This window comes from Oculina patagonica, chromosome 13, assembly GCF_052425735.1.
Source record: "Oculina patagonica isolate OP01 chromosome 13, crgOcupat, whole genome shotgun sequence".
In the NCBI taxonomy this organism is placed as follows: Eukaryota; Metazoa; Cnidaria; class Anthozoa; order Scleractinia; family Oculinidae; genus Oculina; species Oculina patagonica.
The window spans coordinates 37,723,274-37,748,831 of record NC_135770.1 but is presented as its reverse complement, the minus strand read 5'-3'; the positions used below and the strand labels follow the sequence as shown (position 1 = coordinate 37,748,831).

The 25,558-nt window shown below is 37.8% G+C and overlaps 2 protein-coding genes and 1 long non-coding RNA gene across 4 annotated transcripts; 2 read left to right on the top strand and 1 right to left on the bottom strand.

The window, feature by feature from the left end:
- The first annotated feature begins 1,977 nt into the window (after nt 1-1,977).
- Nucleotides 1,978-7,077, top strand: LOC144635637 (uncharacterized). Its single transcript, XM_078494722.1, has 9 exons — nt 1,978-2,114; nt 2,209-2,368; nt 2,734-2,984; nt 3,144-3,329; nt 3,662-4,011; nt 4,489-4,708; nt 4,802-5,361; nt 5,826-6,066; nt 6,433-7,077. Exons 1-9 carry the CDS (start codon nt 2,004-2,006, stop codon nt 7,069-7,071), a joined length of 2,718 nt encoding a protein of 905 aa, XP_078350848.1. The 5' UTR covers nt 1,978-2,003; the 3' UTR covers nt 7,072-7,077.
- A 3,081-nt stretch (nt 7,078-10,158) lies between these two features.
- LOC144634894 (uncharacterized) lies at nt 10,159-17,415 on the top strand. Its single transcript, XM_078493940.1, has 3 exons — nt 10,159-10,374; nt 10,487-12,344; nt 16,414-17,415. Exons 2-3 carry the CDS (start codon nt 12,052-12,054, stop codon nt 17,045-17,047), a joined length of 927 nt encoding a protein of 308 aa, XP_078350066.1. The 5' UTR covers nt 10,159-10,374; nt 10,487-12,051; the 3' UTR covers nt 17,048-17,415.
- Nucleotides 17,416-19,125: 1,710 nt separating this feature from the next.
- LOC144634899 (uncharacterized) lies at nt 19,126-24,216 on the bottom strand. Of its 2 annotated transcripts, none has more exons than XR_013567276.1 (3): nt 23,552-24,216; nt 21,743-21,790; nt 19,126-20,685 (listed from the first exon to the last, which is right to left on the bottom strand). It is a non-coding gene; the product is annotated as an uncharacterized LOC144634899 (long non-coding RNA). The 2 variants fall into 2 exon arrangements; XR_013567277.1 differs by having other exon boundaries at nt 21,743-21,785.
- Nucleotides 24,217-25,558: the final 1,342 nt, after the last annotated feature.

The window sequence follows — 25,558 nt, the reverse complement described above, 5'->3', positions numbered from 1 at the left end:
AAATATGTAAATTTAACCTTAAAGCGTTACAACATGTAAGTAAAAAACTACAAAATACAAAAGACCTAATTAGCACAATAACTGAAAATTATAAAACTAGAGGTTAAAAATGCACTTAAATATAAAATTTCTAAAAGTTTAAAAGTAAACTATAAAAATACACTATAAGAATAACTTTACGCGGATAGAGTCAGACTGTTTGTTTAATGATGGTTTAAGAATTTCGTAGATCAAACAATTTACTTTGGCACTTTCTCAAGATCTTAAAATTGAAATGAATGTCATTAGGTTAACTTCTATGTTGATCTCTAACGTGATATTGTTGTGTTGTATCTTAAAATGTATTTTAAGAAATCGCTGAGGTAAAATATACCTTTGGATATTAGCTAGAGCCCTTTAAATATTCCTAATCGCTAATTAATCCACATTATTTTAGACTACTGCAATTGTTTGAAGTTAGTTTAAAGTTAAAATTTAAAAACCGGAGCAAAAGTTTCGAGTCGTAATGTTTTGATCGTCCTCTTTGAAATCAGTTATACGCCGTATTGTTATAGACTTTTAGATCCCGAATTGGAGTACGACTGAGTCAGTACGAGATTTATCGCACGTTTTTTAAAGAAATGAATCCCGGCCAGAAAGATTTTTTTTTGCTGTTTATGAAAATCATGACTGGTTGAGTTACCCGAGGATTTTAGATTGTTATTTCGTTTTTGAAAATATGAGCTTACTTACCTTTTGAGAATGGTTTTTTATTCTTATTGCAATTGTTGTTTTTTCGCTAAGTACTATTAAAGACAATTCTGCTAGACTGTCGCAGTACAGTATTACAGTTTTCCTTTTCCCGCCAAAAATGACACTGGTTAGCACGCACCCACTCTTTTACTGATAGTAAATGGCGAATCTCGTACCGGTACTAAAGGTTTCTGTTATTATTACATATAGATGGCGTTCAAGTCCTTTACTAGACGTTAGGTGGTAGTACTAGCCAACAATAATATCGTTTTTTAGATTTTAGTTAAGTTTTAGATCGGTGTCCACAATTAGAAGAGGGGATTTTTCCTCTCAGCTAAACATTTTCGACACTTAAATAAAGTTATTATTATTTTTTGTATTATCTTTTTTCAAGTAGCGAATAGTTCACTTTTATTTCGTAAATAAGACTAAAAAGATGGCAAGGCATTGTTTTATGACATAGACATGCTTGAAATCGAAGAAATCCTTCAAATATCTCAGTAGGACAGTAAAACACCAAAACGTTACAAGGATAGTTGACATTGTAGGAGTTTAAAATTGGATTACATGTAATAAGACAGGACTGTAGCTAGATTGACACGGCGGAAAAACCGCTGATTGGCTGTCCTTTTCGCGGGTATTATTGTTATCCGCTGACCCGTGCTGAGCGGCTCATAAAAGCCGGAAAATTTACGAAATTTGCGCTTCTATAACTCCGCATATAGCGCAAAAAATGTTAAAGAAATTCCATATTCTAAAATTAAAACTCCTTAAAAAGGGGTATAGTAATTTTTATAACTATTGCCTGGCAATAAGGGCCTCTATCCTTCCTCGGAACTGGGGACCGTACTTGACTAAACTGCTAGTTCTCGACGGTCAGCACGCAACACAAAATATCAAAACTTAAGGTCGTTCATGGTTACTTAAGGCTATAAATTTACGTAAACAAACGTTAGATGTAGGGGATCAAAATATTGACTGTCGACAATTTACAATTGCTATAATGGGATGAGTAATTTGAAATGGAAAATTTGTGCGAGTACAGCTCTCGCTTACGAAGCGACTTCGATCAATGCTCCGGTACTGTAAGTAAAATAACAGGCCAGGAGGCATTTATTTGTGGCCTCACGAGATCAGTTTGGCTTTGTCGAAACCATGCAAAACGCTTTGCAACCCAAAATCAATCAAGTTGCTGCTATCAGGATAAATCTTGTAGTAACAACTCGTATTATTCGCCATGTCCGAAGAGGCTTATCGATGTTTTGACCGAGATGCCTCGGTACAATGGTGGGACGTTTCTGTGCAAGCAACACCTTGAATTTATGGACCAGGACCCTGAGGTTACCAAACATGCACTCTACAAACCACCCAAGAAGAGAAAGGTACACACCAAACTTGTTCTGTTTTCATTTTAACATTGTACTCTTTTACATAACCAAACTCAGATGTGACTCTTCTCCCATTTGTTTATTTTAGAAGAATTCTGACATGCCCTTGAACATGGTACAATTCCAGGATGGGACCTCCCAGACTACAGATTCATGGGATCAGTTAGCTGAAGCAAAACAAATAATTGCCAGTTTACAGAAAGAAAATGAAGAATTAAGAGCACATTGCTGCAAACAACAAAGTCACGGTATTTGGCTTTTTTAATATAATGCACTACAGTTAAAAAAATTACTGACCCTCCTGAAATCCTATTATTCTCTCTCTGCGATATATCAACGATTGCAGCCATGAACCAAAACATCAGTGTGGAAGGGACTGAAATTGTCAATGTAGTGCAGAGAGAGAAAAATAAGGTTTTAAGGAGGGCCAATAATAATAATAATACAGTAGATATTACTTTGGCTCACAGCAATATTGGGCATATTACATATACAGTATACCAGGTTCCCAATAATGCTGTGAGCCAAAGTAATTATCTATTAACTCTAAAATAATTTTCCCAGAAGAGGAAAACATTATGTCATTATTAAACTAGTTTAACTTATTTTTCAGAGACACCTTTCCATGAGAAATTCTTTTTGTTCCATAAGCAACTAACAAGACATTACGATACTGGAGGAGCAAAGCTCTACAACCCTGATGCTATGAAAATGTTTTGTGAGAAGCATGCACCTGGTTTGTTTGATGACCTTCTACAAGTCATCAGAAATGATGGAAAAGAAAAAATTTCAAAAAGGAGAGAAGACACCCAAAGGCAACGAGTTGTTGCAATGTTGCATCAGTTCTCATATTTTCGAAATCAAGTAAGCTGATAATGCACTTTTGGTACAAAAGCTGTTATAATTAGGTACAGTGTGTGTGGCTGTACTATGGCCCACTCCCCTCAGAAATATCAGGAAGTAAGATGAAGTAAGGCCAGCTTATTATGCCTAATTTCTTATTTTACAATTTAACTTGTACAGAAAAATAACACATTGCAACAAGACTGTGGTGTCCACCTATCCTTTCATGGTGCCAGTGATGATGCCTTGACAGCTGGGAGTCTACTAGGGTTTAGTACACACCCCAGAAGTGTGTTTAACCACAAGAAGACTAGGGCAATGAAAAGCAGTAGCAGCACTAATACAATCATTAAAACTGCCATAAAGGTAAAAAGTGAAATACATAACTGTCAGTAATTACATGGAAAATGTACCAGATCTTATTACATGTATATGGGCAAGAATGGATTTAGTTCAAGAAAATTATCTTTGTATCACCAAATTGAATCTGATGCTCATGTACTGTAATAAGGTATAAAATTGAAACAATGTTTACATTATTTTGTATCCACAAAAATATATGTAAATTGACAATTAACATAAAATATCAAGATTGGAATGTACGTTGTCTTTTTTTGAGACCAAAATGTACACGTACAATACAGCAATGTTAAGTACAGCTAATCATTTCTTGAATCACTTGTTTCTTTTTTCAACAGGACAACAAGTTTCTACTGCTAATTATTGATGATTTCCATTGTATCCACACAATTAAGGACCCGAAACAGACAGATCTCAGTACCAGTTTGCATATGTGTACGGCAGTTGTTGATAGCCAGCAGTCTCTTCCTGCCATCAAGGGAAATCCAATAATATATCAAAATGTACTTGTTCATGTGCCTGGGAGAGGACTTGTTAATTGCAGGGGTGGGATCAATGCAGATAACGTAAACCAGCTCTTCAGTCAATATCTGCCAGATTTTTTCATGTTCAGCTACCTGGATGCCCTGCCGGAAGAGTATTGTAATTTCAACATGGCATGTGTAAACAAAAGCATTGTAGAGCTAAGGTTAGAAATACTCAAGACTTTGCATTTCAGGGCTCGAGACTAACGGTAGCCAACTAGCCAAAGGTTTAGCTACCAGGTTTAGCATTCCTACTAGCCATTTGGCTAGTGAAAAACTCGGAAAAGTCAACTGTTCTTTAAAGAAATCAATATACCTGACTAGTGAAAAATTACTTCTGGCTAGAAAAATCTGACATGTCACTAGCCAGTAAACCAGTGAGTTAAAAAGTTAGTCTCAAGCCCTGCATTTTATTTAGTCCACCAACCTACTATAATTCCCTCACTGTGTTTCCTTTTGAAGCTTAAAGGAATACAGAAATTCAATATCATATCTTGATTTCTATAACAATCAAGTTCAAGTCCAAATTCCAAGCTGTAGTTTTTGTTTCCTTTTCATACGAGTCAAGTTTAATTCACCCAAGGGGCTATGCAATTTTAAGGAACATTATATAATACTACTACATTAATTCTGCCTTTTAGAGTGTATACCGATGAGGCCAGACATGAACTGGATTTGCTGTCCAACACTTGGCTGGTTGATGAGTTTGAACAGAACCTCAAGAGTATGGGTAACTACAGGAGTGCCATAAATCACATCACTGAAGAGTGCCCTTCACTACAGGAGTACATGGAAAACAACCTGTTGTTTTTGTCTGGTGACTGGCCAACTTGGTACTACAACAAGAAAATTATCTGCCAGGTACATGTATGCTTTAAAACTTTATATTCATCGATCATGTCATCTTTTCCAATTCTTAAAGTTTGACAGGAGTATTGTTTCCTTACCCAACAGTTGAGGCCCAGTGTTGATCCTGACTTCCTACTGTCCATTGTACCATGGCAAGGGCCCTTTCACATCTACCTGAATGCGCAAGAAGATGTTGTCACAAACTTCCGCTGTTTCTTTGAAAAACTGCACAAGTACTTGTTCGGCCAAAGAAAGGTGCTGCCAAACAAGCCGAAACCGTACCGCATTTCAACACTTATTTCTGCTGCATTTGGTGGATGGCTGATGATAAAAACTACTGTTCTGACAGCTTTCGGACAGTGCAAAGACCCAGAGTATGTGATGCTGATATTTCTTCTCGACGAACTGGTTCCACTGGTGTTTTACTTCTACAGCGTCATTTTCAGAGGGGGAGACCAAGCAAACTGGCTCCATGCCATGGTGCGGTTGTCACTAATGTTCATTGTCCAACGAAGGCGCCATTACGACAAAGCCACACTGTGTCAACTGAGTGACCTTATCCATCATAAGAGTTTGGCCATTGCTAGTTTACAACAACTCCTAGAACACTCCCTTAATGAGCTGACAGAGAAAAAAGTGGAAGTGTTTCATTCACTTCTTCAGAGGTACATGTAACATCTACAGAAAAAAAAAAAATAAAACAAAATAAAATCAGTTCAACTTCAAAAGCTGATAGATATTGAACTCATCCTTTCAAAGCAACTGATTTAACAGAGTTGCGTTAAAAATAATCCTACTATAATAAATATTAATGTATTTTAGTGAATACTGTTACATGTGTACGTCAGATTGCCAACAATACCATTCTCTGTTTTACAGTTTCAAGACATGTTAAAAAAATTCAATATTTATTACTCTCTTAAAAAAAATAATTAAACAAAGACCCTACAAAACGAGCTCTTGTGGCATTCACATTCAATTTACTAGTACTTCACTTGTAGTTGGATGCTTGCATCACAATGGTCTAATACACAATGAAGTAAAAATTCATATATACATGTATACATGTTTGTACCCCATATGCAATACTTAAACTCAAGCAAATGCTTTCATTATTTTCTTTCATCAGATCGATTCCTCCCAATGCAACCGCTGCCCAAATTCAAGAAGCTGCAAAGGCCCTTAATATGAACAGATTTGAAGAGGATTTCTGTACCTGGTTCCTTCTTGCAAATCACAGGGGAAGAGGTGTTCGAAACCTTCAATTGTTGTCAAATCGAGCCGCTGAGTTTCTCCTTGACTTGTTTGTCTCAGTGAGGCAAAACTTGGGTAGCACTGCAAAAATACCAAAAGGACGCCGTAAGTACCAGGTAAAAATAAAAGGTTTATAATAAACCACACAGACTTTTACCTTCATGTACATTGTATCCTAATAACAAGGTCTGCTTTCAGTCTTTTCTTGATCCTATCTAGCATCTGTGTACATTTTTTTAGACTCAAAAGTCAACCAAAATAGCAAAAACATATGAACAGTAATCTCCATGATCCCTCAAAATCCCAAACAGCCTAAAAACGTAGCACCTTGTACACAAAACTTCACATCATTCTGTTATATTTCTGATTTCAGTTTCTAACTCTGGAAGATGCCAGAATAATATATATGATTTTCTAGGCATGCAAAGGTACCTAACTAAGCAAAAATGATATGCAATTAACACTGCTCCTCTTCTCTCTAGCCATATTACCTTCCCTCTCTTGATGCCACTGTTGATCAGAGAAGCTTGCCTTTAGGCTATGCATGGAGTGGACTGGAGCCAGATCCTTTGATAGCCTGTGATGCAGCAGACTGCAGAGCAGATGATGACAGTGTCGATCTACCAGTTCAACGACTCAACTGTGGCCACACGTTTCATAAAGCTTGTCTTGGCAAATCCCCACATTTCAGTGATCATGGGTATTCAATGCCAAACAAGGCTTGCTGTCCAATTTGTACTGCAAAGCTTCCTCAAAGAGTTCAGGAACTTGCTAGCAGCTTCAATAAAGGATTAGTGGGTGATGATGACGATGGAGAAGAACCAAGTGCTGATGGCAATGACAGAGATGACAATGATGATGACAGTGACTCAGATGATGATGACAGTGAAGGCAAGAATGTCACGACAGATCAGAAGATACTTCTTAAAGCCAAGGAAACACTCCAGCACATACCACTGGCACAGTTATTCAAGTTCAGTAACAGGAAATCAAAACCTACAATCTCCAGCCATACAGAAGCAGCACCAGCAAATGTTGACACTGGTCATGTGTGTATCACATGTGGCCGAGTGTGCAAGACCAAAGGGGGGCTGACCCAACATCAAGTCACCCATAGATAGTTGGCGTTTTCCTGTGTAAATGGAAAGAGCAACAATGAAAAACTGGTCTTACAATCCCATTTGCTTTTCTTGTCATATAATAGGATTTTAACACTTAAACTAACACCACAACAACTTGATCTTAATAAGTGTAATAAACAAATCACTGTTTAACAGTCATTTCCATTTCTTAGGAGCTATACAGTGTACATACATTCTTACTACTGTATTGCCAGAAGACTGCAAATCATGTTACAGTTTTCATTAAGCATAGCTGTAAAAATATTTATCAAGTTGAAGTTCAAATAGAATGGGTCTAGTCAAAGTACTAGAAACAAATTATCTGCAGTTGTATTTTAGATAAACTTGTAAATATCTTATCTTGACATTATTTATAAGTGGGTCAATGTAATTTTAACTCTGTGACAGCCATGTACAGTGATTGATCTTGAGAAACGACTGATTGACAGACATTGAATGTCAATATCTTTAGGTCTATTTACAAGAATTAATCCAGGTGTATTTTTATTTATAGTACAAAACAATAGAACATAATTTGCCCTGGATTCTTAAAACTCCAAGAAAAATAAAAACAGCAAATACAATGTACATAAATGTTGTACACAATAACACACGTAAATAAAGTTCTTTTTCTATTCCGTGCAATTTTTAAACCCCATTTGCATTTGGACGAGAGACCAGACAATCTTTGAACGGAGAAAGAAAAGGCTCACTTTAAACATTTGTTTCTCGACAAATATTCACTCCGAAGCTTGTTGTAAGCTTTATTAAGCTTGTTAATTTAACATGGTGGACTGAAACCAAACCGTTTCCTTCCCAGAAGAGAGTTAAGACGTATAAGGGAGTTCAAATGATTGAATAAGAAAATTTCGGACAAAATCTACATTCTCCAAAGTCTAAAACTGCAAAGAAAAATATAAGCACACCAGCGATGGGTAAAGAAATGGCGCATAAGCTTACATAACCTTACGAAGCTAAAGATAACTGGAAGATAAAAATACTGCCTACAAACATACATCATCCAGCTCAAAGCTTATAGCGATGAAAGATTAACTATGCTTACCGCTTAACTCTAACGTTTCAAGTCATCTATTCATCAATTCCTGTAGCAGAAAATTAAATCGTGTAGTTAGTCAGGCAAAGCACGTGGTTCGCGTAGCTGAATGAACGCAACATCCAACTGACGAAGGAAATAATAGCACAACAAATGAGGCTCAAAGAAATAAATAAAACCAAACTAAAATTTCTAGCATTCTTACCTTTACTTTATCCACATTCTCTATGGCAAGCAGAAGTTCTAGCAGGGTAAAAACTTGCAAAAACGCTCACTGTCGAAACCTCGCGGCTGAACTTCAACAGTATTTCGAACTCAATTGCACCCGCACACGGTCAGCGGAAAACGGTTGAGCATGCTCTTTGACGACGTTTATTTCAGCCAATCAGCGGTTTTTCCGCCGTGCCAGCTAGATTACTGTTTCAGGGCGCGCCATTCGTGAGGCAGTTGCCCGTATGCACTTGTCATTGTTTAACATAAAATTAAAGACTACAACGGAATCCCGATTTCTCGAGCTCTCGATCTCTTGAACTTCCTTCACAGCGGTCAAAGGCAAAAATTGACGTCACGTCCGGTTTTCACCGCCTCGAACTTTTCAACTCGAAAGTGGACAAACTTTTGTAAGAAATTGTTAAAGAAATAGTACGGTGAAAGAAAATTTCAAGCTGGGAAACTCAGTGGAGATGAATTAAATTTCCCATCCATTAGCTGCGTATAAACCTTAATTTTCCAGAGATGGCGTTAACTTTTGGCTATAAAGCGAAAGTTTTCGGAACATTTAAGACTTCGTGTGGAGAATTTTGGCGGGAATTGCACAGTAACTGCGCACGCGCTCTGCGTTTGACCGCTGTTTGAGAACTTTCCAATAACTCGAACCAAAAGTTGTTTATCTTGTACCGTGCCTCACTTAGTCAAACACAGCAATGTTGCCATTGTTTTCTCGTGTTCTATTTCTCCAACCGAGTCTTGTTTCCATCACCAGGTTTCCCTCGGAGGTTCGAAAAATCGGATTCCTCTGTACTTGTTATAAACATGTAGTAATGGTTTGACTCACGAAGCTGTATATTAAGTGGCTGAATAAAATTGATTATTTTAAATGGCTTGTATTTTCTCATGTTTCTCTTGCAAGCTTATTGCTTGGTTTCTCAATCTTCCCGATTCTTTTAAACCTTGATCCAACTCCTTTCTAAGGTTTCCGTAAAATTTGAGGGAATTTTGCACAATTTGTAAAAAATCACTTTATATCGTGACTTATAATGCATCAAACATTTTACCCACTGACGATTTATATCGGTGCACGGTCTGAATAATTATTGCAGCCAAAACGTACTGGGGGAAATATTAAAATAATCTCAATTTGGCGCGAAAATATATCTACCCGGGGCTGTTATTTGTTCCTAGAGGCGACTTGCTTTTAGCGAAGCTCGAGGAAAACTGTGAACTTCGAGGAACAGATCACGATGTGCAAGACAAATATCCGTGTATTCTGTTTAGAGGCTTAATGGATGTCAATGTTTTTATGATCACTCTGACATGTCAGTTTTTACTCGAGGCTTCTCCGTTTGGGTGATCCTGTGACGCGTCAAAATGAATACGCAGAATACGTAACCAGTCTGTCCAAAACATAAAGTTCTCTTTTTTATTTAGACAAAAATAACGTCCGTGGACAAATAACAGTGAATATGTTAGGGCCAAATGCCAGATGATTATTGTTAACATGGCTCTTTTTAAAACTTTTTCAAAAGTCCAAATCTCATTAATTTTCGAGGTCTGTGGGAAGTATTAAAAGTTGTTGATTCACTGCGTTGCGTTACATGATCCTATCTTATGTACTTGACACAACAGTCTGAGTCTCTCCAGTCTTTCTACACACACAGTGAATATGACTGATTACGACGTGGATTTCTGCCAGTTTCTCTTGATTCAGAAGTTTCTCGCTTATTCTATGCGAATATATGAGGGGACGTCACTGAGACGTAAAACATTTACCAAACTAACTTTACAAGCGAAAAACGAGAAGAATTATTTTCTTCTTGAACGTACGGAAGCCATACATTTCATTCATCAATTTTACGAGAAGCTGGTGTCGGGAAGCTGATGACCCTGTCTTCGTGAAGCTTCTTGTATTGACATTACAACTGACTGCTGAATTGGTATTTTGTTATTGAGAATCCTCGTACTCTGATTGGCTATAGAATGATTTATAATTAGCGGGCTTTTATATTTGGACTTGTCGCCGCGGGCTGAAGGTAAGAATAGTATTCGCAAACGAAGTTAGAATGTTCGTGAATAAGTTGGAGCTCGTGATATCTGAAGAATACCGATTGGAAGTAAAATATTAATAGAAATATCTCTTCTCAGTTCCTTAGTTTTGCTGTTGCCATGTTAAGGCCATGTTAGTGTACCACAACACTACAACAACACGGAGAAGGCGTCTAAGCTGTAATTTCCAAGTAACCATACGATTTCAATTTAATTTAACAAGTAACTAAACGTACGATTTGATTAAGCTGCTTCCTTCTAGGTACACTATATCAAATTTATGATGTTACTATGTAAACAAAACAATATTGCTGATATTAATGAAAACGTGTCATACACGGAGGAAATGTTTGTCCATATTAATTAATTTAGCAACTGAGGAAGCGCTGAACTGAAGCCTGAGCCGGGAAGTAAACAAACGAGCGAATTATCATCAAGGCTCATTGAAGGCTGAAAAGGAACTCTTAAGCTGACTTAATAAGCCAATGGAGTAATCAGGCTTAATGGTCTACCATTTCCTGTCGTTTGAAAATTAAACATGGCTGAAAAGCAACTTTGTCAATATATGAAGCAGATTTAAATTGTTGTACCCTTGGTTTTTTAATGATAATGAATTTGATTTTTTTACACGTGAAAGCAGCCAACTCGGACGCTTTAGCTTCTTTGTGGCTCATCGGCTACGGTTCTGTACTCTGCTTTAATGAATTAAATTTTACAACATCAAATTTTACTACATCAAATAAAAGTCGACTTTACTTCTGTAAAGTTCAATACCACCCCTCAACCCCTGAAATAAGAATATCCCCGCTTTGTGTAAGAGGAAGAGGGTAATAGGGAAATTCGAAATATTAGTTCGAATGACTATTAATCTGCGGGTTAATTCCTTCCAGATATTTCTCCACTGCTGAAGAAACTTCATACGGAGCAATAAAACTGTCTGTTGGTAAAAGTGACAGAAATAGCTTTACCTCATGCAGGGTAAAAGCACTGATAGACCCCTATCAACTGTCGTGGAATGAGGAAGCAACGTGTCAGTAGATCGAGTTTCGTCATGCACCTTCCGGCAGTTTGACAAACGGGCATATTTTTTGCTTCTAAAGCCCATGCTTAAGTTCTCACTACGTTTTATATAAAGCTGCTCTTTTAATCACAAAAGTCTAAAGTCCTGCTTTCGGATACCTTGATCTAATACATAACATTACATTAGCCAGTCAGTAATCTTATGCTTACTAAATTCTGTAGTGTAGATTACAAGATCACTCAATGCTCTCTCGAGTTGACCCTGAGTTGAGAGATCAATGTATTTTAATCGTTGTTTTATTTACTTACTGTTTATATATGATGTTCAAAATTACCCTTGAAACAAAGGACTCTTCAATCAAGTATCACTTGCTAAAAATTGAAATAAAACTGAACGCCAACAAGATGAAAAAAAAAATGTTTCAATGAGGGTTCACTTGACATTTGCCACGGAAAAGAAATTTTCGCTAACTGCTTCATCAACAAGCAAACGGTGTTCCCTTACACGCTGAAAGAAATAGAAACGACTTTTAAATGTTATCTGATCACATATGTTGAAATGAGGAAGCTCAACCCGGAGTGATAAGTATAAAAATGACCTCCTCAAAGTAAGAAACCCAGTCGGTGGAAAGCTTTTCGAGAAGATGCATTCAACTGGTACAATGATGATCCCCATGCTTCTGGTCGCAGCGACTTTATGCTCAGTTGTGTCAAGTTCGGATTCAGAAAATACAGTCCCACAAGAACTTCGCTTTCAGAATTACTCAGAGCAGCGAGTCAAGGGATGCTACAACTACAATCAAACCTTGGGCATTTGCTTTGACGTTCGCAGAGGCGCCATGAAATTACTGAAGACGACAGGAAAAGCAATTGTTACCTACATGAAACTTGGTCCAAACATTTTCTACTACCAGGTTGTAGATCAAGGATTCATAGGGTAAGTTCTAAGGCAACTAGTTAATTAACAAAGAGATTCCATTTTGCCGTGCCGGTTTGTTCAGTTATACATCACAGATACGTCAAAATGTGGTACTAACACAAAATGCCGCTACCGGTGAGCTAAAGTTGTTTTCATTTCACGATAAAGTTTTTTGTAACTACGAAACACTGTCAAACCGATTTAATAAACAGAACAATGGAAAATTAAAACGTCAACTAAAAAGCTAACCTTTATTACATTTGGAAAGTTGTTCAAATCTGTAAGCTTTAACCTAAGCGTTCAACCGCCATTCATTTGTTTCCCGTAGCGTCGTCCAACTATTCAACATCGGACAAACTCTTACAGATTTCGCTAATTTCTCGAATCATCTACTGTCTACTTCAAGCTTGTTTAGCCCAGTTAAATGTTTCGAAAGGTGAAAGATACTTGCCCGGGATACTTGGATAATCTTTATTTAAAAACACGGTCAAATCATCAGTTAATACAATTTACAATGAATTGAAGACTTCATCAGCTATTAAAGTGCTCAATAGATAAACTAGAGCAATATAAAGATTTGAAGAGATATATATATATAGAGAGAGAAGGGAAATATAAAAATATATAAAAAAGCTGCTTTCCACGAATGCCGTGCCCTAGAGAACTCATTCAATTAGATTTTTAAATTGCCCAAGGGACTCTGCTTGTATTACGTTAATACTGAGGAAGGCTGTTCCACAAGATGGCGCCACTATAGGAAAAGCTGTTTTTATAATAGTTGGTAATGGAACACCCCCCCCCCCCCCGGGTGGAATTGAGTTTGTTTTCAGAGTCCCTTAGGTTGTACTCGGTTTCACGTTTTCAAATTTAGAGGATAGATAGTCTGGAGCCAACCCGTGCAGAGACCTGTAAACCATCGTGCCTCTTTGAATTTGCTGCTGGCAAGCTAGATTTTTCCATCCTAGAATGTCAAATAAATCACCAGCGTGCGCGTCATAGTTTGAGAAGGCCAAAACATGGGCTGCTCTATTTTGTAGCTTTTGTAGCTTGTTTTGCAAAGTAATCCCACAGTTTCCCCAAACAGTATTGCAGTGTAGTCGAAATGCGGTTGTATTAAAGCTCTATATATTAGGTGTAAGGTTGCTTGAGGAACCAGGTGCCTTACTCGTTTTAAGGCCCCAATCCCAGAAGCAATTTTCTTAGTTATTTTCTCGATGTGACTACTCCAATCAAGTCTGTCGTCGATGATCACTCCAAGTGATTTTGCAGATGTGACCTGGCTAACTTGAAAATCATTGATGCAACTTTCGGGGAACCTGTAAGATTACTAAGCCTCTGCCTAGATCCAATAAGTATAAACTCGTTTTTAGTCACATTTAGAGTAAGTTTGTTTGCTCTCAGCCAGTTGTGAACGTTTTCTAGGTCTTGGTTTAGGCGTAATTGAATATTGTCTGTGTTGTCACTCGCGTATGTAAGGTGGGTGTCATCTGCGTACATCCTTGGCTCACAATTTGAGAGACAATTCGGAAAATCGTTTATATATAATAGAAATAGTAGTGGCCGGCCCTAAAATCGTTCCCTGGGGGACACCACAACATAATGAACAACTATTGGAGAGCGAACCATTGATGGAGCACATTTGTGTGCGGTTTTTTAAATACATGTATGATCTAAACCATTGGTGTGAATTACCATATATACCGTAATGACCTCATTTAATAGACAAAAGGATCTCATCATCAACTGTGTCGAAGGCCTTTTTTAGGTCTAGGAAAACAACAGCATTGATTTTGCCATGATCGATATTATATGCCCAAGTGTTTGTGGCCTCGAGGAGAGCTGTTACAGTTGAGTGAATGGCACGAAAACCAGATTGGTGTTTAAAAATGATATCGTGTTCTTCTAAATAAGCATATAGTTGGTCATAAATAATTCTTTCAAACACCTTGGCCACAATGGAGATCACAGAAATTGGACGATAGTTGTTAAGGTCGTTTCGATCGCCTTGTTTAAAGAGTGGGGTAACCCTCGCGCATTTCCAATCGTCGGGAAATATACCTAGACTTATTGATTGGTTAAAGATATCGCGAATAGGCATGCAGATGAGATCCGCGCAGTCTCGGATGAGCCTAGCAGGTATCTTGTCAAGGCCAGTTGCCTTTGACTTGTTTAGTTTATTCAAAAGTGAGAGGACCTTATTCGTATTGGTCGGACGGAGCTGGAACCGTTTATCTGTGCTGGTGAGATACTTCTGATAGTTGTCATTTTCTAAGGGATCAAAGTTACTGGCAAGTTGGACCGATGGTGGCAAAATAATTGTTAAATTCGTTCGATATCTCAGTTGGGTCAGTAACAGACACCCGGTTCACTTTCAGAGATGCAACTGATGTTTTCCCAGATTTTCGTGAAGTTAATTCGTTAATAGTCTGCCAGGTCTTCTTAATTAGGATCGCTAACATACTCGTTAAAACTATTTTGATAATAGACTTGCTTGCATGGCTAATCTAATTTCAGTATTTACTGCATTGCGTTGTTTTTTTTAATTGCGTCCAATCATTGGCATCACTGGTTTTCATTGCTTTAATTTTTAGGAAATCGCGACGACGCATTTGTTTCTTTAGTTCGGAGGTGATCCATGGGAAACTGCGTGAGCGAACACGCATTGTTCTCAATGGAGCGTGCTTGCATTGTGACCACATTTCATTCGGATTAATTGAGTTATATACCTGATCCCAATTTTGTGACGCAACATCATTTGAAAAATCAGGGATTTCGATTGAATTTTCGAAAGTTTCTATAAGTTATAGTATTGTGTCTACTAGATATTCCATTAATGGATAATTTTCTATAGGCAAAAACTAGGCTATGGTCGCTAATACTGATATGACAGACTCCCGTGCATACAATCTTATCAGGAAAATTGGTGTAGATCACATCAATTAAAGTTGAAGAGGTCGGAGTTATCCTCGTGGGTTTAGTTATAAGTTGCTGAAGTCCATATACATCCGCTATACTCATTAGTTTTCGCGTGTTATTGTAATGTTGAGTAGCAGCAGAAACCCATAATGGGTTTCTGGTAGCAGTCATGTTAGGTCTTGACTTGGCGCATTGTTTCTCGCTTTGTCGACAACACTGATTTGATCACGCGCATCTGTACGTCTGTACTCTAATAGGTCACAACGCGCGCAGTAGCTTGGTTATAATTTTCATCAAAGATAGCTTTTCAAGGTCATTTAAGCCGGGTTTACACGGGCAATTTTTGTGTGACACAATTATTTGATCGTGTAGATGAGAGTGACACAACAATTATTTGTCAGCAATCCAAAGTTTAGTGCGCCAGTAATGACCTTAGACAGTAGAGATACACACAGAGAAACATGTGCACAGTGCCCAGCGGGAGTTTGGGAGATTGGGGATTACATTGGGGACCAATATTTGCTACATTTTATGTGACGAGTCGTCTTCACGAGCAATTTTCGTATGTGACAACTTTTATTTGTCACACAAAAGCTAACTCGCCAGCTTGTCAACAAATATATTCGTCACATAAAAATTGGCCATTTTTTTTTCATCTACACAAGCAAATAAAAGCTGTCACATAAAAATTGCTCGTGTAAACCCGGCTTTACGGGGGAGGGTCGTCCCAAAATGTCTGAACGATCGGTTGCCAATGTTTTAACTTTTATGTTCCCTATTTCTTTGCTATACTGATCTTGATGTCTTTTTATTGAGGTTTTGCAGAGAGGTTTTCGAACTGCTGATCCCTGACCATTGACGTTTTCTTTAGATTCCCGGAAAAACTTTCTTATTCTCACAAAACCGGCAGCGTTTATTTCAGTTGTCATCCCCAATGTCATTTACCCAAATCGAGAATTTGAAATCTTTCACGAAGGTGAAATCAGTGGTAAAGCCACAACACATATATATGCTTCAGTAAGATATATGCAGTTACATTGCATACAATTAAATGGAATGTGGCTCTATTCAACCGGCAAAGCCTGTTAATGTTTGTCATAGATGATCCTGACATGCAATACTCACCGCTCAGAAGGTTTCACTGAAGTGTTTTTAACAATGTTATCCTTAGGCATGGTCCATCGCTGATATATGTTCCTGACAACATTTCCAGAGTGCCACAGGTGCTTCGTAAATTTCTGGCGACGAAGCAAACCGCTGAAGAATCACCTCAAGAGATTGAATTGCTAAAATCCCATTATCAAGAAGTCGTTGGTGAGCTGCACTACGTTCCAGAAATTCAACTTCTGGAACTCGTGTCCGTAGCGCTGAGCGACAACTCTACCCAGTTGGATATTCTGAAGCCATTTCATGCTCTTTGCTTCAATCTTCTCAAGACGTCGGACATTCAGACTCCAACCGAGCTGAGAGCTGTGCATGACTTAGATGATGAAACCGCTGACCAGCATGGTGAAAGAAAGAAGCGCTGGCTTTGGCCGCGCCAGAGAAGCCACTGTAGTTTGGAGCGTGATCCTAATAATGACGACTGTTTTGGCATGTGTGGTAGTGGGTGTTGGTGTTGGTCTTGGGTCTGTGACGACTGCTGTCATCATCAGGGTTGTTGGGAACACGACAAGTGTTGTGACAAATGTTGGTTTAGTTCCTATTGCCTCGTGCCATTTGTTTTTGGCTTCCGTTGTTCGGGATATGGTGCATATCCTAGATGCATGAGACACGGTTTTTGGCGCAGTTGGTGGCGCAAATAAGAGATGATAGTCACTATAAAAATCGCTGTGCTTTTAGACCGTTTGATATAAAAAGGTAGATCGTTCCAAAGTTTCGTGGCGTAAAAACTCTCTGACGAAAAAAAACTTCAGAGCGTTACACAATTAGCGAAACATACTTTGGGATATAGTAGAGCCTTGAAATTTTTGCTCATCGCTTGCTTTAGTAATTAAATCCACATTTAACTAATTTAAGACTACTGATATTTGTTTAAAGTAAGTTGTAATTTGAAAACCGGAGCAAAAGTTTCGTGTCTTAATTTTTTAATCGTCCTCTCTGAAATAAGATTTACAGGTTAATTTTCGTACGCCGTATTGTTATAGACTTTTAGATCCCGAATTGTAGTACGACTTAGACTGCAAAACAGTCGTATCTTTTGCGAACGCGCTCGGTCTTGAAACGAAAGCGAGAGGTCTGGAGCCAATGTCAAAACTATGGGTGAGACTGCGGGCGTGCGAGGCTCGCAAGACGATCGGCGCTTCGTGCCTCAACGTTTGGCGCTTTGCGCCTTCGATAAGCACTTTTTCCATAAGCGCTTTTTCCAACAACTTTAGAGAAAAAACGACTGTTTTGCAGTCTAAGTACGACTAAGTCAGTACGAGATTTATCGCACGTTTTTTTTTTTTGCGAAGTACTAAAAAAAAAAAAAAATTCCGGCCAGAAAGCTTTACTTTACCTTTTATGAATATTAAATGACTGGTTGAGTTTCCTGAGGATAGTTTAGTCTGCCATTTCGTAATTGAGAATATGAGCTTACTTACCTTTCGAGAATTGGTTTTTCTTATTGCTTTGTTTTTGCTAAGTACTATGACAACGGCTGTCATTTTCCCGCCAAAATGACACTGGTTTGCATGCACGTACCTAATCCTTTACTAATAGTAAGTTGGCGAATCTCGTACTGGTACTACGAATCTAAAGGTCTCTGTTATTACATATATATGGTGTTTAAGCCCTTTACTAGTAAAAATAACTATTTACAAGGCTAAATATTTTGTTTAAAACCTTTAAAAAGAAAAAAAAACAAAGTGAAACATTTACAACTTAGACTAAGTCATCATCAGGGTGATTTGAATAATACGTCCACAGGGAAAAGTTTTGATATATAAGAATAAACCTGTTTGTTTAGACTAGGATGTCAGACCTTTACTAGTGCTAGCCAACAATAATATCTTATTTGTATAATCTCTTCTCAAGAAGGGCAGACCCCAGTTTTACTTCGTTACTAAGGCTAAAAGGATGGCATGGCATTGTATTATAACATGGACACGCTTGAAATCGAAGAAAACCTTCAAATATCTCAGTAGGACAGTTAAGGTGGCTCGATCGGATTTTTGAGTGCGATACCTTTCACCTTTGAGCAACTTGTATGCCAGCGTGAACAATACGACTGAAAATCGATCAATACAGCTGTACTAAAAAAAGATGAAAGTTTCGCGAGGGATAAGTTTCGTTGAGAAAACTATGTCAAGTCCAAGATCTAGAAGCCCTTTCTCAAAATAATCCCTTTATTACAAGAAAATCGGTCTCGAGTAAATTGGGTGGTGGCGTTATTATGTTGCTATGGTTACTCCGATTTCGACGAAACTTATCTTATTCGAAACTTTCATCTTTCTTTAGTACAGCTGTACTGATCGATTTTCAGTCGGATTGTTTACGGTGGCATACAAGTTGCTCAAAGTTGAAAGGTATCGTCACTCAAAAATCCGATCGAGCCACCTTAAACACCAAAACGACGTTACAAGGATAGTTGGCATTGTAGAAGATTAAAATTGGATTAATAAGGCAGGACTGTAGATTGCTGTTTCAGGGCGCGCTATTCGTGAGGCAGTTGCTTTAAAGTACTATGCACTTTTCTTTGTTTAACATAAAATTAAAGACTGCAACGGAATCCCGATTTCTCGAGCTCTCGCAGAACTTCCCTATAACTCGAACCAAAAGTTGTTTACCATTCAAACACTGCAATGTTGCCATTGTTTTTTCGTGTTCCCTGTATTTCTCGAACTAAGTCTTGTTTCCATTTCCGGGTTTCCCTGGGAGGTTCGAAAAATCGGATTCCTCTGTACTTGTTATAAACATGTAATATATAGATTTAGGCAAGCCTAAAAGCGGAGCTCCCCGGTTATATGCCCTTTACATCTTTTTTAGAATGATTTTTTATTCGTGTTATTTTCTTTATATATAATATGTATTGTTTTTCACCATAAACAACAGCACCAAATAAAAGTAAAAATAGTTGATCAATCAAAAGAGGATGATCATCTAGCAGTTTGTGCATAACCTCCCAAAGATATATAAACTCTCAAAGAGAAACTAGAACAAAGAAAGCGTTGCTCTAGAAAATATCCATACACCCACCATAACTGGTATGTTATAGCTGTACATAGCATACAACTGGAAAGTTTTGCATGTAGCTTGTCCCAACCCCCCCCCCCCTCAAACGGGGGCCCTATTGGAACAGTGACAGTATTATTTCCCGATACTATAAATAACAGCTGTCTGCTAGCAAACCGGAGTAAAAGCCAGCCGCAAGCAAAATAGTGGCATTTATCATTCTGCCAAATAGGTTCCCCCAAAATGATAACACCATTTTCCCTTCATATGAGTCCCTTTGTCCTTGAGGGGCTTCACTTTACTTAATTGCATGTAAACTAAGAAAAATTCTGGAGAGGCAGACATACTGTTTGTTAGTCCTAAACTCAGGTATAGTCTGTATAGATTGTTTGGCAAAAATTTTACCATGCATTTGCTTGTATATTAAACCATGCAAGCATGAGCAAAAAATATGGCTATAAAATTAGTTCTACTGAAACAGAAGGCTTAACAACAAATAACTGATCTGTGAGACACACCCACAAAACAAAACAGCTGTGTTTAATGTTTTATTATTTAATGACTGAGTTTGGTTTTGGTGAAGTAAAAAAATTTGCCTATGAACAACATATATTTCATCAGTTATTATTGTATTGCAACATGTGATATTAATTTAGAGATTGATGAACTGTGTATCTCATTATCATGATTACTGTTCTTCACAGTGTGGGCACTGGGAATTAAATGTTTGGGTAGGTAAAGCCTGCTGTTGAGCCAAGTGGCTCATCAGGCTGGAGCGTAACCCGGTTTCTGAAGCATTATTAAGCGGCTAGGAGTATTTCTACTCCCCCTGGATGGGATGCTAGTCCATCGCAGGGTTAACCCCCCCCCCCCTCCCCCAGCAGTAAATAAGCCGGTACCCATTTATACACCTGGGTGAAGAGAAGAACTATGAGAGTAAAGTGTCTTGCCTAAGAACGCAACGTAGTGCCCAGGCCAAGTCTCGAACCCGGACCGCCCGATCCGGAGTCCAGCACAATAACCATTAGGTCACCACACCTCCCACAAATGTTTGGGTAGCCGGATGATTTTTATATTGTGTTGTCAGAGATCCCTTAAGAAATACGTACATGGTTGAACCTTATCTGGCTCTATTTCATTAACTTTAAAATTACACCTGACCACATAAATTGTATTTCACACAGAGTACAAAAGTATTAGTTGTACATGAAATAATATATTCTGATTGTTCATTTATCTCTCTCTGTGTCTGCAACTCTCTGTGGAAATTCTGCTACTCGTGTTAACCCTGAAAAAGGGAAAATAACAGATACCATTTTGTTGATGATCATTGACATCAAATGAATATTTATAATTTTAATTTAATTTATTCAGAACATTATACAGATACATAAAAAAGAGAGTTATTTTTCCAATTTTTGCATGGGCCAGGGAATGTGTTGGGGGATATGTTTAGAACCAAAAAGTCCTTTCAGAGTGAGTGTGTCAGCAAAACCTTTTTTTACCTACTGAAGACACTAATAGTGCTATCAATAAGACCCGGCACATGGCGAGGCTTTGATGAATGTTTTGGGGTGTGAAACACCGGCTTAATTCAAGAGTTCCCTACAAAATGATGTGTCTTTTGAGACTCTTATATTTATCTCTGACAGGTGCTGTTGAAAGTACTGTGATTAAGTCCAGGAAAGCTTACATATTCTCCCTAAAACTTTTATCAGGGATGTAGCTAAGAAAACACTAAGCCGGCTTATTAACAAGCCCAGCTGGCTTTTCTGGCCTAAGCAGCTCTAAAATTTTACTAAGTCTTTGTGTTTACGTAAAATTTCAGCTGAGTTTAAGTTCTATTTCTACATTTGCCTGGTACCACAACAAGACAATTTATGTTAAGTTAGGGCTTGAGCTTATTAGCTATTAAGGTTTAAGGTATTAACAAAAGGAATTCAAACACAACAGGTCAATCTGCACTTCTCCCACAAAATCATTACAAGTATTCCGGTATTTTGTCAGGTCAGGTAGCAGATCTTGTTGGGTCTTTGCCCTCATACCCCTCCTCCACGGTGGGGGAGGGGTGCATTGTATGAACAACGAAAACATTTTTCTTGAACAATAAAAACATTTTATGTACATGTGCTGTTACATATAAATTGTGTATATTAAATTCCTCAATTGAACGAGGATTTTAGGGAAATATACAATGTAAACTTACCAAGGGGTTAAAACGCATACCATTTTTCACACCCAAAAGTTTTACACTTGAAAAACAAGTTTCATGCACTAATGTGTCATGGAGCTTCTTTAATATCTAGATAAAGAAAGGTATAAGCTGACACTTATGTAATGATTACCTGCATCACCAATTTCACTAACTGCACCCCTTGACTGTTTTCCCTGCACTGAAAACAAAATTTATACATATCAAAAACCTGTAAAATTCTTAACTTGCATCCTGGCAAAAAGTATGGAAATCCTAACATAGCAAGTTTTAGAAAGACAACAGATTTACCAAAATAAATGATAACTTCAAACTGCATCTTTCACCCTCCATAAATACTTCTCACTGAATTGACCTCAAAAAACTTGTTGTACATGTATTATTTACTTTTAATTATATCCTCGAGTCATCGCAGACAGGCCCATTTTGAACATATTTTTTTCACGATCAAAAACTAATCCTACTTCTCTTGTAGAAAAAAAATTGGCAAAAATATTTGATTTAGTCACTGCTTTAAGTTGGAAAACTTTGAAAGGCTTAAAGAATTGTACGAGTCATGTGCAACCTTCAAGAAAGCAATGCTCATAGCCACAGGGCTAAAAAAAGTACCCTCTGATTGTCTGGGGCAAGTAGATTTTTCTGTCAAGCAATTAATTTTTCATGCCTGTTTGCGTAATAGGTTAAAAGGCCCAGGCAAGTCGTCTACATGTAAATTATACAGTCACAAGTTTACTAAGAAACACAATCATGCACAGTCCTAGGCAAGCGAAATTTGAGAGCTGCTTGTTAACCACAGGGCAATCTGGAATTTATTTTTTTCCAAGCCCTTATCCTACATTATAACTTCAGGATCAGTTTGGTTGTTATAACTTAAGAAAATTTCATGATCTTTCACATAACATTTTAGAATCTGTGCTATATTCTTTTATGTACCATATTTATTCGATTAAACGCCACGGCGTTTATTTAATTTTTCGTGATTTGAGTGCGGCGTTTATTAGAGGAAAGCGTTTATACAAGGCAGCGTTCATTTAAAATTCAATTTATTTTTTGTAAACAATAGTATGGTAACTGAACATTTTAATTAAAAAAAAACAGAAATATGTTTTACTGCATGCCTGAAAAGTCAATTTCAATACCTTAAAACCTTGTTACAATCAAGAAAAATATATTTTTTGGCCTGCTCAAGCTTGATTATTACTGCATTTGCTTTCCGAGTCTGTTATTCGAATGAATGCCGCATCATCATGATGCGGCGTTTATTCGAGGGCGACGTTTATTAATATTTCTGTTCTAACATGTAGCGCTTATTCGAGGGAGGCGTTTAATCGATTAAATACGGTAAGTTATAAAAAATATGAATAACCTAATCAATTTATTCTGAGAAAGGCTGTTATCAGATAAGAAATACAAAACTTTCACAAAACGTTTTCACTCAAAACATTCATATGATAAAAATTAAAATAAGGAAAACTACGCAAAGTTCTCAGTGAAAAATAACAGAGGTCATGGAGAAACTATATTTCGCTAAGACTCTCAGCTAGCAATTACCCTAGCTAGCAATGTCCCCTATACTGCATCTGACTCGACCACATTCTTACAAATTTGCATGTAAATTTTGTTCTCTACTTGTTCTGTACTCTTTCCAACGTTTTAAAGTGGTGTGTTCTTCCTACTTCGGTGATTTAACTACAGAATAAACAAATTAACGCGGATAGGAAAAACCAGAAGTAAGGTATGCTTTGAATACAACTCGTGTTTAAGACAATTAAAACGAATATCAGTTCACTAATCTATGTCCGATCCTTGTTTGACATACCGGTACAACACTGAGAGCTAGAACCCAGCTTCGTTTAAAAATGATGTATTAGGTTGAATGCTGGTTAATCTAAATACCAAAGACTTTTCTAATCTGTTAAAAAAATGAACATCAATAGCTCACCTTGTTTTCGTAAAGGAATGTTGTCTTTGACCGTCCTTGCTTCAAACTCACCAAGAAGCTTGGAAGATTTCCATTTCGATCGGCCACAATAGTTTACTCCTCTACTAACTATGGTTGTCATCGCGGGTGAAACGAGGAATATATCCAAAAAAATGTATCTGTAATAAACTGTCTTTAAAACTGAGTCCTTCGTGTGCTTTTCAATTGAGGAGTCTTCATGCTTAGTAGTGAACTCATGCGTACGCTTGGTAAATCGGCATGCTGTGAGATTGTTTCCTGACTTTTCACACAGCGGCCTTCCTCAAGTTAGTCTCCCCTTCATGTAATTCAGGAGATAATTCTAACATTGTCAACAAGAGCTAAGAATGATTTTTTTTTTCCTCGCGTTTAAAACTTCCTACTATATAAGCTTAGCTGAGTAGAAATCGTTTTTAAAAAACTTTTTTGCTAAGGCCTTGATAGTAATGATTTTTCCCGCCAAAAGACGCGGGTTGCCACCGGAGCCTAGCTCGTTCCCAGGCCTAATCCGTGCGTACGTACGGACGTACGCGACAACCAAAATTTCTCGGTTCGATAGGATACCATTTGCCCTGTCTGTTCCCTTGTACCCGCATGTTACCAATGGAGCTACGCTACGCGCCTTCGGCGCGTGGGAGCTCCGCTAGTAATGGTTTGACTCACACAGCTGTATAATAAGTGGCTGAATAAAATTGATCATTTTTAATGGCTTATATTTTCTCATGTTTCTCTTGCAAGCTTATTGCTTGGTTTCTCAATCTTCCCGATTCTTTTTAACCCTGATCCAACTGCTCCTTTCTAAGGTTTCCGTAAAATTCGACGGAATTTTGCACAATTTGTAAAAAATCACTTTATATCGTGACTTATAATGCATCGAACATTTTACCCACTGGCGATTTACATCAGTGCACGCTCTGAATAATTGCTGCAGCCGAAACTTACTGGGGGAAACATAAACAATAATCTCAATTTGGCGCGAAAACATGTCTATCCGCGCCGGGATGTTATTTGTTCTACGAAGCGAAAAGCTTTCCGCACAGCTCAGGGAAAACTGTGAACTTCGGGGAACAGAACACGATGTGTGAGCGCAAATATCTGTATTCTGTTTTGAGGCGAAATGGATGCCAATGTTTTTATGATCACTCTGACATGTCAGTTTTTACTCGAGGCTTCTACATTTGAGTAATCCTGTGACATGTCAAAATGAATACTGGCTTATAATGGCTTATATTTTCTCATGTTTCATGTTTATTTTGTTTTTGTTGAAGAGCTGAAGAAGTTGTCTGGTTACATGTTATATCTACTGATATTGCTAATTGCTAATTGTAAATAAATAGTTTAAGTATATACCACACAAGTGAATAGTGCTTTGCGCGCTCGCTGATTGGTTAACTCGGAGGTCAGTTAGCAAAGTACTATTCACCTCCAAGCAGCTAAAGAGAAACGAACTGCCTTCGCGTGTCGCTTTGTTTACCGAAAGTGATGTTTTGGTCCGCTAGTTATTCAACTTGTGTGGTATAGTACTAAAACAATTATTTGCCTCCACTTCGGTGAATAATTGTTAAGTATCCTTGGTCTTTTACTCGGAAGCTTCTTTGTGGCTACTGTTCTGTACTATCTTTTAATGAAATGTATTTTATCTTGTGAATAATGTCAAATAAAAGTTGATTTGCCTTCTGTAAAGTTCCAAAACTGATACCACCCCTCAACCCCGAAATAAGAATATCCCCGCATAGTGTAACAGGAAGGGGGTAACAAGGAAATTTGAAATATGGGATCGAATAACTACTCATCTGCGGGTTACTTCCTTGTAGCGATTAGTACGTGCTTTAAATCTTCCAATTATTTCCCCTCTGCTGAAGAAACTTCAAACGGAGCAATAAAACTGTCTGTTTGTAAAAGCCGGTTGTCAGAAATCGCTTCACCTCATCCGAGGTAATAGCGCTAATTGACCCCCTATCAACTGTCATGGAATGAGGAAGCAACGTG

Bases quoted from the DNA above. Each gene is read 5' to 3' on its own strand.
- LOC144635637 (XM_078494722.1), top strand. From the start codon at position 2,004: ATGCCTCGGTACAATGGTGGGACGTTTCTGTGCAAGCAACACCTTGAA. The intron at 2,985-3,143 runs GTAAGCTGATAA...TAACTTGTACAG, and splicing joins TCTCATATTTTCGAAATCAA to AAAAATAACACATTGCAACA. The intron at 5,362-5,825 runs GTACATGTAACA...TTCTTTCATCAG, and splicing joins TTTCATTCACTTCTTCAGAG to ATCGATTCCTCCCAATGCAA.
- LOC144634894 (XM_078493940.1), top strand. From the start codon at position 12,052: ATGCATTCAACTGGTACAATGATGATCCCCATGCTTCTGGTCGCAGCG. The intron at 12,345-16,413 runs GTAAGTTCTAAG...TGTTATCCTTAG, and splicing joins GTAGATCAAGGATTCATAGG to GCATGGTCCATCGCTGATAT.